Genomic DNA, 13,791 nt, shown 5'->3' with positions numbered 1-13,791 from the left:
CGCGCCGAGGCCGAGGTCCCGCCCCCCCCTCCCGCGGGTGCTGCCGCGGCCAATGGCGGTGCGGGAGCGGACCTGGCGCCTACGGGGCGGCTGGCGGCGGAGAGGGCAGCGGTGTGCGGGCCTGCAGCTGTAGGGTGGGAGGGCCGCGACGTGACGCCAGTCCGTGGCACCGGTGGGTTGCGAGGTGTCCCGTCCCGGGCGTGGCAGAGGAGCTCCGTGCCCCGCGGGTGCCGACCTGGCCCGGTAAGCGCGCTCTGGACAGCCCGGTGACCGGGCGGGGGGGCCGGGCTCAGCCCGCATGGAAGCCCTTGGGCCCCTCCTGGGGTCCCTCACAGTCCCCTTAAGCAGCGGCTGAAGTGAGATGCGAATGGCAGGGAGACTGTAGCGTTGCGAGAGTTGGCAGGGGCGCGGGGCTCTGTGGCGGCCGGCACGGGCGCGGGGGTTTGCTGCCCGGGAGAGACTGTTCCTGCCCGGGTCTGGGGGAACTCGGGAGAGAGCGTTCTTCAGCTGTTGTTACGCCGTGCTGGACCTTTGTCACGCTATACCGCTAAGCACAGGGTGATGGCATTTCTCTGTTAGGGTTATAAAGGCTTATATGTTTTCTTTAAAGGTGCTGCACTGAGCCCAGGTAGAGTAACTTGGGATTTCTGTGTTGCAACGTTGGTGACAAATTTGCCTTTGTAATTTGTGTTACACATTACTCTGCGGGAAGAGTTGGTGGGTTTTTCCATCCTAGTGTTTTTTGCCTTAAGCTGGGATTAACTTTCACATAGACAATGATGTAACTTAGAGTGCGAAGCTCCGCATCTGTGTCCAGATGTTATTTGGTTTGTTATATAGCATTTTTTCTTTGGGCAGAGAATCCTCTGGAACACGAACCTCACTGATGATTTTTAGAAAAGAGCATTGGGTGGTTGGAGTTTTTTTCTTTTTTTATGGACCAAATATCACCACTTCCTGAGAACAGATCATCTGTTGCACTCTTCAAATAGCCAATACCATAAGCATATAATGTATCACTGACCTTGAGATTTATAATATTTTTAGAAAACGCTCACATGCTAACTTACAAAGCTTTCCAGTCTCAACTACTGAAGGTATGCAGCACCTCTACTGAGCAATGGCTGTCATGCTGGTGATGACTCTTGGACTAGTCAGTGTGTCTGCTTTTTTTTTTTCCTAAGAGAAAAAACATATAAAGCAAGCATGCAAAGGTCACATCACAGACCTCCGAAACAGTTGAACTTCCAATCATTGCACCAAATGCAAAAGGGTATTATTATTTCAGACTCTGTGTATGTCTAAAACTTATTTTAGACATGGTGCTTACTTTCATACTGATGCTCTGTAACAGCCTTTTGTACAGGCTTTGTACAGATACTTGTTTGGTGGGAGGTGAGACAGTGTCACCTGCTCAGTCCTTCCAGGTTTTAGGAGTCATAGGCCCTACCTCCTTCAGTGTGACCTATGAAGATAGAGCAAATTAAAAACAGGGTGTTTGTGTGTGGTTACATAATTATTAATTGGTGTGTGCTCTTGGAAAGCAGTGTTTCACAGATGTTAAACTGGTTTGACAAACTGTAGACTAGTGCTGCTGCCAAGAGAAGCAGTCCCTTACTACCTTTCCTTCCGCTACACCATACCTTTGCAGGCATGGGTAATTGGATGGGAAACTGGAGAGAATTCATTCAGCTGAAAACTATCATTCTTCTTCTTGCTCCTCCTCGTTATAACCTTTAATGAAATTTTTAAAACATCTTTCTCTTCAGCACATCACTGGGTTTTTTTTTTAAGGTTTTTGTTTGTTTTGCCACCACAGCTTCTGTTTACCTCATCTTTTTTATACCATTAATGCTTGAGCTACTGGTTGTGCTTTTCTTTAGGGACTGTTGTGGTATTAGTAGTGACAGAACTAAGTCTCTCAAAGTCCTCACAAATTACTATAAAACTGTCTAAGGTAAAACACACTGAAATTTGATATGGCATGTATGTTGTAGGCTTTTTCTTAGCATTATAACAAGTAGTTGAGGTTCTGACAGTAGCTTTGCAAAAAGAAAAAAAAGGACAGAAAATAAATCTTATCTATAATTGGTACTTAATAAAATAGCTGCTTTCCTTGTTGCTGAATTAAGAGTTGTCATTGGCTACTATCTTTCACAGTAAAAGGAAGAACTGAGGAGAAAACAAACTATGAAAGTGTTGATTATTGGCATTGGAGGGTAAGTATTAGCAAATTAAATTTCCTCTACAGTTCACGACTGGTCCTCCTTTCAGAATGATGTGATATCATTTCTATTTATGAATGGATATTTTTTGAAATTAGATTATGAATACAACATATAATTGTCTCATTTTATGGCATGTAACTGTTAAGGAATTTTTCCTGTCTCTGTTGGAGATCTCCGGTACTACCCCTCTCTAAACTCTTCCTTGGCACGGCTAGATTTGCTGTCTGAAAGCTGTTGGAACCTGCCAAAAAATTTGTAAATGTAGAGAGTATCTAATATGAATAAACTTTTGCAGGTTTTTGGATTGTGTCTTTGTGGTTTACCCTAACTATATAGAAAGGGGTGTGTGAGCTTGTACATACCTTTAAAAATATAGATTTTTTTGTCTTGACATGGTTTTTACTGTGTTTTCTCACTCAGTGTAACAAATGGGGGGAAAACAACGCTGGCAGGAAAGCTTAAGAAAATGCTTCCCAACTGTGATATAATCTCTCAAGATGACTTCTTTAAGGTAACAGTATTGGTGGAAAGACCTGAGAGGTAAAAGTAGGTTTGAGTAGATTTTAGTATGATTTCTTCTCTTTTCAGTTCTCCTATTGATAAACTTTTTAAATTGATGCAGCTTAAAATAACAGTAACTTCATGAGAAAGAGAAATAAAATGAGCACTGGGGTTATTGAACTTTCAGTGGCCAAAATGACTTGAGTATATTCAGCAAAAAGAAGTTTACTGTCTTCTTTGAAACCCTTTTAAAATACGGAATGAGTGTAGGGTGGATGCATTTTTCAAGGTACTTTGTGCTAATGAAGTTAGTGATTTTGTTGTATTAACCCTACACACATATAACAACAACAGGTCATTCTTTGATTCCTAAATCAAAACTGAGAAACAACTTCTGCATTGACATTGGAGTTGTTTGTAAGGAGGGTAAAGCAGTTCTTATTTCTGAAGTAAAGTTCTAATGAACTAAAGAGGTATGATTTGCAGAATTTGTTGTTCTAGATTAAATAAAGTGTTTGTATGGTATTTTAATAGTTGTACACAGCTGTTTAATTTTGAAGATAAATTTAGTCAATTGTGATACAAAGGTGTATAACCCTTACGTTTGTAATTGGAGAGCATATATCTTTGAAAGTGATCATAAAAGCAGCTTGAAAAAAATCAATTCTTCTCCCCCTTCAGCCAGAGTCTGAAGTAGAAACAGATGAACATGGATTTAAGCTGTATGATGGTCAGTAACTCTGATGCATTTGTTTTGAACAATGTACTCTGTTGTGCTGAGCTTCAATGCTTCTTCCCTTCCACCCCCTGCCCCTCTTCCCTTTTGAACAAGGCAGTAAACAAATGGTTAAGAGCAATCCCTTGTTCAGTTTCTCTCCGATCACTGAGATAAATAAGAAAACTTCCTGAACTAATAAATAGCTCAAGCTAGTGCTTGACCTTTCCTTTTCTCTTTTTAATCTCTTGCTCTATTTCTACAGTTGTGTCTGGTGCAATAGCAAATGGTACTGTTCAGTTGAAAGTCTTGGCTTGCAGCACTGGCGTAAGCTTCACCTCATCACTTTCTCTGTAATGATAGATTTTTTTTTTTCACTTTGATAATGAGCTGAGCTCATGGGATATCACCACTAAGTCTCTCATTGCCATGTTCCAAATCAGACAAAACTTCGATCTGATCCTGACACCTTTCTTTCATGTCAGACCCCACAGAGAGATTAAATGTTTGGAAGCTTATGGTCAGTGCTGGCTCAATGTGCCAGTTTAATTATATAAAATTCTAGATCCAGATCCACTTTAGGACAGTGCTTTGGTTCAGGTCATATCAAGTTGGGAACAGTTGATTATTAGCTAAAATCTGTTGATACTTGGTGATCAGAAAATTATTTACTCAGGAGCATTGGCCAGAATGTTAAATTGTATCTGAAAACTGACTCTTACCAGTTTTGCAGTCTTTGGCTCAACTTCTAGACTTCATGAAATTGGAATGTGAAACTAGAGGGTTGCGACATTCTGGTTCAAATATCTGGCTTGCTGCTGCTCTTAAAAGCACCTCTAAAATGTGTTTGCTCGTGTGTTATCCAAAGGCTGCCTTCTGTCTACCATTCAATACTTACTCAATATGTTCTTATTTGTCTACAGACAAAACCAGGTGCTGTGTTGAGCTGTCTTGCTTTGTATGCCATCCTCCTTTCAGTCCAATCCATCCATCCCCACCCTCCAAATACCTGAAACCCAATAAAAATCCAAAGCAAAAATTTTTGAGCACCCCTTCCCTTCACCAGTGTCAGTGACAACTAGCAGAATGGTGGAGGTCTTGGGGTAAGTAAATTTTTACAAGTTTTGTGGAATAGGAGAACAGCCCCTGCACTTTATGTTGTCAAGGGAAAGGCTGTGAAGTGAGTTAACACACTTTTTAGGTGCCACAGAGTTCAGAGAGGCCACCCTTACTAGAAATAGCCCCATTCTGGGGAAAGCTTTAGTTGCAGAGTATCATCAGCTGCAAACATGGAACTACTTATATGCATGAGAGAGAATTTTGATTCTTACTGATTAACCTAGGGGTACTTAAGGGTTCTTTTTTTAGTCTCTGTTTTTAAGAGGTGCCTAACTTTCTGTTTTCATCTAGTTCTTGATGCCCTCTATATGGACGAGATGGTGAAAAGCATTCACAACTGGATGAAAAACCCAGCAAGTTCAGGTGTTCTGACAGAAGAGCTGCGGAATACCTGTGACAATCTGAAAAACACAGATGATGTTTTTATTTTGATTGTTGAAGGTTTTCTGCTGTACAATTATGAGTAAGCAGTAATATGTAATCTGCTATATAAAAAGCTGCCCTAAAAAGGAAGAGGGAAGTAAATATATTATTATATCTTAGGCCACTTAATGAACTATGGAATAGAAGATATTTTTTGACCCTTCCTTATGAAGAGTGCAAAAGGAGGAGGAGGTAAGATTATTCAGTTATTGCTCACAGAGGGCCACTGTACCCCCTAACTTGGAGTGGTTCTTTTGTACTAGCTTTTCTGCAGTACTTGCCAAATGTAAGCCATTAAGATCATCTGTCCTCTGTGATTCCCAGGGAAGACTGTGTGGGTTTTTGACCAAGATTAACAAAAGCATGCAGAGATGTGTGGGTTTGGGGTTGGGGGGGGCTTGCATTTTAGAGCACTGGGATATTAAAATGTTAAATGTTTTACAAACACTGAAAAGATAATTTGTTATCCAGACAAATTATTTAGATTACTGACTGCATATTGGAGTTAAACTGTGTTTAAAATGAGAAATGGTTAAAAAGTTAAGCAGCGTTATCCTTGGTTGAATACACCTACATGATGATTATTGTTCAAGTAACAAATGTCATGTGTGGTTTTAGTGTACACTTCATTTAGACATCCATTCGTTGTACCATATATCTGATTTAGATTACTAAGCCAGTGTCTGACTTGCCTCCAAATCTGGAGCAATACTGTGTGCTTGGAGCAATACATGTGCACAGAGTCAGAATCTGCTGGCCAAGTGAAGAAATCCTCTATTCACCTAGCTTTGGTTGATTCCACTTTCCTAGTTTCTCACTAGATTCACCTTTTAAAGGACTTCAGTGTCCAGGCTGGAAGTGACTAGACAAAACCACTAGACATTTAAAACTAGATAAATCTGTATACCCAATTAAAAAAAAAATATTAATTTGTTTTGGTAACACTTTCAATACAGGTTAATCTATATGTAATATCCTTTAAAATAAAAAAAAAATCCTTGTAGCTCATTTAAATGTAATATGATTGGCAGAAATAGATGTTAACAACAGTTCATATCACAGTTTATGTTAAAACAAAGGAGCCTACTTTGCTCAAACAGCTATACGGCCTGCCAGCCTGTTTTTATTTTGCATAGATGCTCTTATTAAACCAGCTAACACTAGGGGAAAAATGTAAATTTTGCATGGGAAAGCAAATATATTTTTGTGTAGTGCCAGAGTCTATCAGCCAGCAGATACACCGGGATACTTTGACGGACACGTGTGGCCTATGTATCTGAAATATAAAAATGAATTGGAAGAGGATGCAAGTAATATTGGTATGGTATCCTTAATTTTAAACTTATAAAATGCTTAAGTGTTGCACTTGTGAAGTATTTGTTGGGTTGTGGGGAATTTTGTATGGGACAGAGCTTTCCTCGAATATTTTTGTGGCACTGGAGCAGTAAGTTTGAACCTTATCTTGGTTTAATTTTTAAAGTCTATAGGGTTTTGATTTTGTTTTTTTTTAAATAATGAAAATTATGACGTTAAAAATATAAATGTTTTGATCATTAATAAAATCCATTTAACAAGCTAGTTTGTGTGTGTATACATGCATATGGGTAAATAGGAAGCTTCTGAGACAGTAGCTGATGCACTGACAGAATTCTACAGAACAGAATTAAAATCCTGGCTGAAGTCCTATAATAAGCTGAAGATAATTCCTAGGTGCTTGTACACACTAGAGTCACCAGTCTTGTGGGAGAAGTGTCAAAGCTGAGCCAGCTGATGGGGCTCTACCATGAGCTTGTATGGTGTTCAGACTTGTACAGCACTTGGACTGCCTACTCTGGAGTGGAGCCAGAGGAAAGAGAAGTTCAGGTGGCTGCTTTATCAGCACGAAGAATAGTGAGGCACTGCTTCTTGCTTGTACAGTGAGAACGGGAACTGCAGTGCCCTTCCTTGACTTGCTCAAACCCTGAAGCTGAGAAAGACCCTGAGGTCTTCCACTGCGTAGGAGCCTTTCTGCTGAATTATTCTATTTCTTTACTGTCCTAATGTTATTACCACTACCCTTATGGAGACTTGTATACTACAAAAATTTGTAAATCTTAACTAGATTACTTTTTGATCATGTTATTTTTTAAACACATAAAATTAATTTGAGAAAGAAGGAAAGGGAGGTACTTTGTTCTTGCATTTTCATTTTTTCATCTCTTCTTATCGAACCCATAGGAATATGAAAACTTTGCCAATTGCTATTACAGATTACTGGCGTAGAACTCATGAAAACATTTTCTTTTGTCTTTCTTAGTTTATTTGGATGGAACAAAATCCCAAGAGGAGCTTTTATCCTGTGTGTATAGTGATATAATACAGGAATTAAAAAAGGTGAGGGAAGGAAGTAAGTAATTTTACTGGAAATTGAATCTGCTTCTCCCATTCCAAGTTAACAAGAAGCTTATTCTTTTATAAGAAAATATGACAAGGATTATATAGATCTGCATCTCCTCATATATATGTATTATAATCCTTTTAGATGTTTGCCTGTTGCTCTAAGTCATCATAAGCTATAACTTTAAGTTCCTTGAAATTGGATATTCTGAAATAATAGGTGAATCCACTGTTATCCAATAATAAAACAATTTTAAAAAAGGAACAGAAGGAATATGGGGCAAAAAATCAATGAAAGCAGACATGTTGGTGGTATTAGTTTCTAATGTACAATGATGTTGTGCAATCAGAGAAATGACACTATACAGGTTAAATGTGTACTTTTTGTTTTAGATGAGCAGGTCACAGCATGATAATGTAGAAAGCCTGGGTTCCATTTGATATGAATTGAAAACCCCAAGACTGTCATACCTGGCAACCCAACCAACTGAGCAGATGTTATGTGTATGTCCATAATGCTAGTTCATACAACACAAGTGGATCTGTAGCGACTATTAACTCTGTAAGCCTCAGATATTGTTGAGTAGTATCAACAGTGCATTATTCTTTAGTATTTCTTCGATCAGTCATGCTTTGGATGATCTGTAAGTCTGACTGAATGTGTACATTTTAAAGAACATATAAACTACAAAGGTGCAGTTCTGTTGAATTAATAAGCATATTTGAACATGGATGAATGCAATTTGAAATGTTCATACAGGAATGAAAGTGATTACCTCTAATATTTTTACCAGTTTCTCATCACTGATAAACATGGGTAGAGGAGCTAGCTATATGCTGTGCCAATAGTAAGTTTAAGACTGTATAAGCTGTTACAGTGCTTATTCAGTAACTGAAGCTGTTACTGGATACATCATAACTGAACTTACTTAGGCTTGCTAAGTACCTCTGTGGTGTTTGTTAAATAATTTGTATGTTGCATATTGCTTGGAGCAGTTGGGAATAGATATTTAAAAAAACCCAAACAAACCCAAAGAGAAGTCAGGTTGTTGGAAAAAGATTGGCGAATGTGCTGGTTTTGGCTGGGACAGAATAAATTATTTTCTTCATAGTAGCTAGTATGGGGCTATGTTTTGGATTTGTGTTAAAAACCAGCGCTGATAATGTGGAGATGTTTTAGTTGTTGCTAAGTAGTGCTTATAGTAGTTAAGGACTCTTCCAGCTTCCCATACTCTGCCAGGTACACAAGCAGCCAGGAGGGGAGGGGGCACAGCCAGGACAGCTGACCAAACTGTCCAAAGGGATGTTACATACCATATGACATCATACTTGGTATATAAAGCTGGGGGAAGAATGAAGATAGTGTTTGTGTTCCTGTCGTGGTTTAGCCCCAGTCAGCAACCAAGCACCACGCAGCTGCTCACTCACTCCCCGCTGGTGGGACGGGGGAGAGAATCGGAAGAGTAGAAGTGAGGTAACTCATGGTTTGAGATAAAGACAGTTTAACAGGTAAAGCAAAAGCTGCGTGCGCAAGCAAAGCAAAACAAGGAATTAATTCACTACTTCCCATGGGCAGGCAGGTGTTCAGCCATCTGCAGGAAAGCAGGGCTCCATCACACATAACGGTTACTTGGGAAGACAAACACCATCACTCCCAATGTCCCCCCTTCCTCCTTCTTCCCCCCAGCTTTATATACTGAACATGATGTCATACGGTATGGAATATCCCATTGGTCAGTTTGGGTCAGCTGTCCTGGCTGTGTCCCCTCCCAGCTGCTTGTGCACCCGGCAGAGCACGGGGAGCTGAAAAAGTCCTTGACCACTGTAAGTGCTACTTAGCACCAACTAAAACATCTCCACATTTTCATCGCTGTTTCCAGCAAAAATCCAAAACATAGCCCCATACTAGCTACTACGAAGAAATTTAACTCTATCCCAGCTGAAACCGGGACATTTCCCAAGTAACAGTTACACGTTGGGAAGCCCTGCTTTCCTGGAGGTGGCTGAACACTTGCTGCTGATGGGAAGGAGTGAATGAATTCCTTGTTTTGATTTGCTTGTATGTGTGGCTTTTGCTTTACCTATTAAACTGTCTTAACTCACAGTTTTTTTCCTTTTGCACTTCTCATTCTTTGCCCCATCCCAGTGCAGTGTTGGGGGTGAGCAAGAGCTGTGTTTAGCTGCCTGCCAGGTTAAACCACAATGGGGAATAAGATGTCAGAGAGAATGGAGATGCATTGCTAACAAGATTAAGTACATGTATTGTGCAAAGATCGATTACTGGGATAGCATAGACTACTAGACAATAAATGCATGCTTCAGGGTGGAGGAAGGAGGAAATAATTCTTGTTAATTTTCATAGCTCAGGTTGAAATTATTGAGATGTTCAGAAAGCAGGTACACTAAATGTATGTTAAAAGTTTGTTTTATTATTTGTGTATATATATTTAGGTAAACTAGGAAACTGGGAAGTCGAATCATCCTCAGTCGCTGAATAAATAATGTATTAACTCTTATATTTTCTATACAATCGTATTTTTGTCAGCTAGAATAAAAATAAAGCTACAGACATGAAAAGCAAAGGATGCATTATATTACTTACTGGGTGTCAGCTGAACTGATCATGATGATTGAAATGTAATGCTTTACTGTTAACAGTGTTAAAAGTACTAAACCTGTATGTAAGAAACAGGTCTTAAACGGATTAAAGCTGTGTGAAACTTTGTTTAAGACAAAGTAATTCCAAATACTATTTTGTATTATTATTTTGCAGTAAAAATACTTCAAGTTGCATTTGTTCAAATGCAGTGATGGACTGTCTATGTTTTTGGTTTTATTTCCCTTTGGAAGGGGTGGAACTGTAACGGATTAGCTAATACTTGGGTGGTTGTGGTGAGTTGAGCACCACTGGGTGCCCATCAAAGCTGCTCTATCACTCCCCTCCTCAGCTGGACAGGGCGGAGAAAATATACCAAAAGGCTTGTGGGCTGATGTGAGAATAGGGAGAACACACACCAATTACCATCACGGGAAAAACAGACTTGGCTTGGGGAAATTAATTTAATTTATTGCCAGTTAACACCAGAGTAGGATAATGAGAAATAAGAACAAATCTTAAAATACCTTCCCCCCACCCCTCCCTTTTTCCTGCGCTTAACTTCACTCCCGATTTTCTCTATTTCCTCCCCCTGAGCGGCACAGGGAAATGGGGAATGGGGGTTGTGGTCAGTTCATAATATCTCTGCTGCTCCTTCCTCCTCACTCTCTTCCCCTGCTCTAGAGTGGGGTCCCTCCCACAGGAGACAGTCCTGCACGAACCTCTCCAGTGTAGGTCTGGAGGATCCACAGGCTGCAGCTCTTCATGAACTGCTCCAGCATGGGTCCCTCCCATGGGGTGCAGCCCTTCAGGAAAGAAACTGCTCCAGCATGGGTCCCCTGCGGGGTCACAAGTCTTGCCAGCAAACCTGCTCCAGCGTGGGCTCCTCTCTGCATGGGTCCACAGGCCCTGCCAGGAGGCTGCTCCAGCATTGGCTCCACTCCACAAGGTTGCAGTCTCCTTCAGGGCACATCCACCTGCTCCAGTGTGGGGTCCTCCATGGGCTGCAGGTAGATATCTGCTCTACCATGGACTTCCGTGGGCTGCAGGACAGCCTGCCTCACCATGGTCTTCACCATGGGTTGCAGGGGAATCTGCTCTGGTGCCTGAAGCACCTCCTCCTGCTCCCTCTTCAGTGACCTTGGTGCAGGGCTGTTTCATAGTTTTACCCCTCTTCCAGGTACTGTTGTGCAGCAGTTTTTTCCCCTTCTTAAATATGTGATCCCAGAGGTGCTACCACCATTGCTGAATGACTTAGCATGGACCAGCAGTGGGTCTGTCTTGGAGCTGGCTGGCATGGCTCTGTCGGACATGGGGGAAGCTTCTGGCCACCCCTGTAGCCTCGCTGCCTGTGCACACACCCCCACCCCCGCTTGCCATGCAAACCCAGTACAATGGTGAAAGGAACAATTTTTTGGTTTTGCTTTTCCTATCCCTGCGTGAAACTTGTAGGCTTATGGTGTCCCAGGATAAACTTTAGAAGTATTTTCTTACACAGAGAAATGTGTGAATGCAACTTAAAACTATACGTTGGTTCCAAGGGAACATAAGGGATCCTTTTATGATTTGAGAGGATAGGAAGTGAAGAGGTAACAGTTCATGGGCTCCTTTCAAAAGGAGGAAGAATTCCAGTATTGGAGAGCTGCAGGACAGGAGCCTGTGGTTCTTTTTGTGAATAAGGGATGTTTTTTTGGAAGTGGAGTCACATTCTGCTGGCTGCAACTTCAGGCTGCCGTAGCGGTGATGTTCCACAGCACGCTAATGGGCCAATGGCTTATATATAAGAAGCACAGAAATACAATTACAGGATTAGTTTGACATCAAGAAGGCGATTTCTTAAACTTCATGATGTCAAAATAATGGAGAGAACACGACAACATAGTTGTCATAAACACTGATGTAGTAGGAACAAACTTTTTATCTCACAGACCTATTGCTCCCTGTCTAACCTTCAGAGTTAAGTCTGAAAGTTTAATTTCTAACTGTTTACACTGTAAATCATTGATTCAGATGTCAGTTTTGTCACATACCAGGTTCCTTCTACTTTAGGAAAGCACGTAATGTGCCCGTGGCAACAATGATTCTTTTGTCCATCCAACTGCGAATAGTGTCTGTGCTTTCTCTCCGGCACTGCCACTGAACACCTTTATAGTCAAAACTGTCCAGTTGTTACCGAAAAACACGGTAAAATCAGAAACAACTCTTTAACACCAATTTAGTATTAACGAGCAGGCATTCTTTATTCACGGCGCCGGATGCAGGGGAGATTGCTCCTCCTAACTGCTTACCTTACACACCTTTCCCATACAATTGATAGATCAAAAATTTACATATTCATACATATTCATTATTGTCCTTTCTACTGATTGGTACAAACTTGCTCGTTCCATATGTAAATTACTACGCAGGCTCAGTTGTCTTCTCCCGTTGTTCTCTTTTGAGTAGGCGGTATTACTTGGGTTGGTGGTCTGTGAGTCGGTGGTCGCGATCTCCCTCTGCCGGAATTACCTTTTACCTACTTAGCTTTAATCTTGGCAGTCCTGGCCAGTTTTCTCAGTCCACTACATAAAACCACATTTTGTCACCCTTTTTTGACAGAAGCACATTGTCTATTGTTTTGTTCACATTAACGATTACCTAGGGACTAAAATAAAGATCAACAGATACACTGATTCAGATCAACAGATACACTGATTCGTACGCTCTATCTTATCATAATATAACAACATCCCTGGTTGATTAATTTCATCACTTTGGTTACACAGTCAGTTAACGTACTGGCATGAGAGTAAGAGTAGTGTGAGAGTAAACTGGAAAAAAAAAGAGTAATGTGAGAGTGTTTCTGTTAGTTGGCTAGGAGGCTTATGCTCCTATTTCCAGAGAGAGGTCAGTGTGCCAAAAAACTTCTCTCTTGTTTTGCTGTTATGTGTTTTACTAAAAGACTACCACTTCCTTCATGTCTTCAGACAGAAGAGTGATCAGGTTCTCAAGCTGAGGGCTGGATGGGCCCTCAGAAAGGAGGCCCTCTGGTAAGAGCTGCTTCTTCTCAAACCCAGTTGGAAGGAAGCATGGTGGCTTGCTGCATGACAAACAGAGGCGTCAGCACCCAGTCAAACAAGTTTTGTGAGGTGGAGGAGAACGTGCTTTAACTGTCCTCAGAGTGGAAGTGTGTTTGTGGGGGGGAGGAATCCAGTATCTCGTGACTCATGCATTGTTAGACACTGCTTAACTTGCCTCCTTGCTTTTCTCTCCCTGCAGTTGGTTCCCGTGCTTGTTTTTAGGAAGCATAATCCGGTTTTAATCTGGTGCAGAGGTACTTGCAGAGTTCCCTTTGTGGTTCTTGCCTCTTGCCAGCACAGCTTGTGTCTGGCTGCCGCAGGGGGCTGGGTGCGTACTTTACAACAACTTGGAGCAGCCAACCAGGTGGTGGTTCTTCTGGAACCCGTTAATATACAGCTGGGCTTCTTCCTCTGAACATAATGAAGTTGCAGTTCATGCAGATTTCTGGTAACAGCTTAAATGCTGTTGTCATATAAAATGTAATGCTATAACATAGAAAACTAGTACTTTTCAATCACCACTAGCTTTTAGTTTGCTATAAAATTCAGGCATATACCCCTTTGTCCCTTGCCTAGTAAAGACATATTTGTCTTAAACAAGTACTGCTTTGTAAACTTGTAATGAGCAAACTAATGGTATAAGTAGTTCAGCTAAAAATAAAATAAGGCCATAACTTTATTTAGAAAATTCTGTTTAAAAAAAATCTTTTTGTCTGAAAAAATGTTTGTTCATTGTGCTTCTAGTTGTGATCGTTGTTCCAGGTACAGTAACTG

The 13,791-nt window shown here is 40.9% G+C and overlaps 1 protein-coding gene across 2 annotated transcripts; it reads left to right on the top strand.

Moving 5' to 3' along the window:
* Window positions 1-42: 42 nt before the first annotated feature.
* Window positions 43-10,182, top strand: NMRK1 (nicotinamide riboside kinase 1). Of its 2 annotated transcripts, none has more exons than XM_075079339.1 (9): window positions 43-243; window positions 2,161-2,219; window positions 2,649-2,739; window positions 3,411-3,459; window positions 4,855-5,026; window positions 5,107-5,178; window positions 6,199-6,305; window positions 7,283-7,359; window positions 7,756-10,182. In XM_075079339.1, exons 2-9 carry the CDS (start codon window positions 2,191-2,193, stop codon window positions 7,801-7,803), a joined length of 645 nt encoding a protein of 214 aa, XP_074935440.1. In that variant the 5' UTR covers window positions 43-243; window positions 2,161-2,190; the 3' UTR covers window positions 7,804-10,182. The 2 variants fall into 2 exon arrangements, with proteins under 2 accessions (XP_074935440.1, XP_074935441.1); XM_075079340.1 differs by having other exon boundaries at window positions 7,283-7,372; window positions 7,756-7,896.
* Window positions 10,183-13,791: the final 3,609 nt, after the last annotated feature.

This window comes from Phalacrocorax aristotelis, chromosome Z, assembly GCF_949628215.1.
Source record: "Phalacrocorax aristotelis chromosome Z, bGulAri2.1, whole genome shotgun sequence".
In the NCBI taxonomy this organism is placed as follows: Eukaryota; Metazoa; Chordata; class Aves; order Suliformes; family Phalacrocoracidae; genus Phalacrocorax; species Phalacrocorax aristotelis.
Note: the sequence above shows the minus strand (reverse complement) of the source record. Positions and strands in the feature narration are given on the sequence as shown.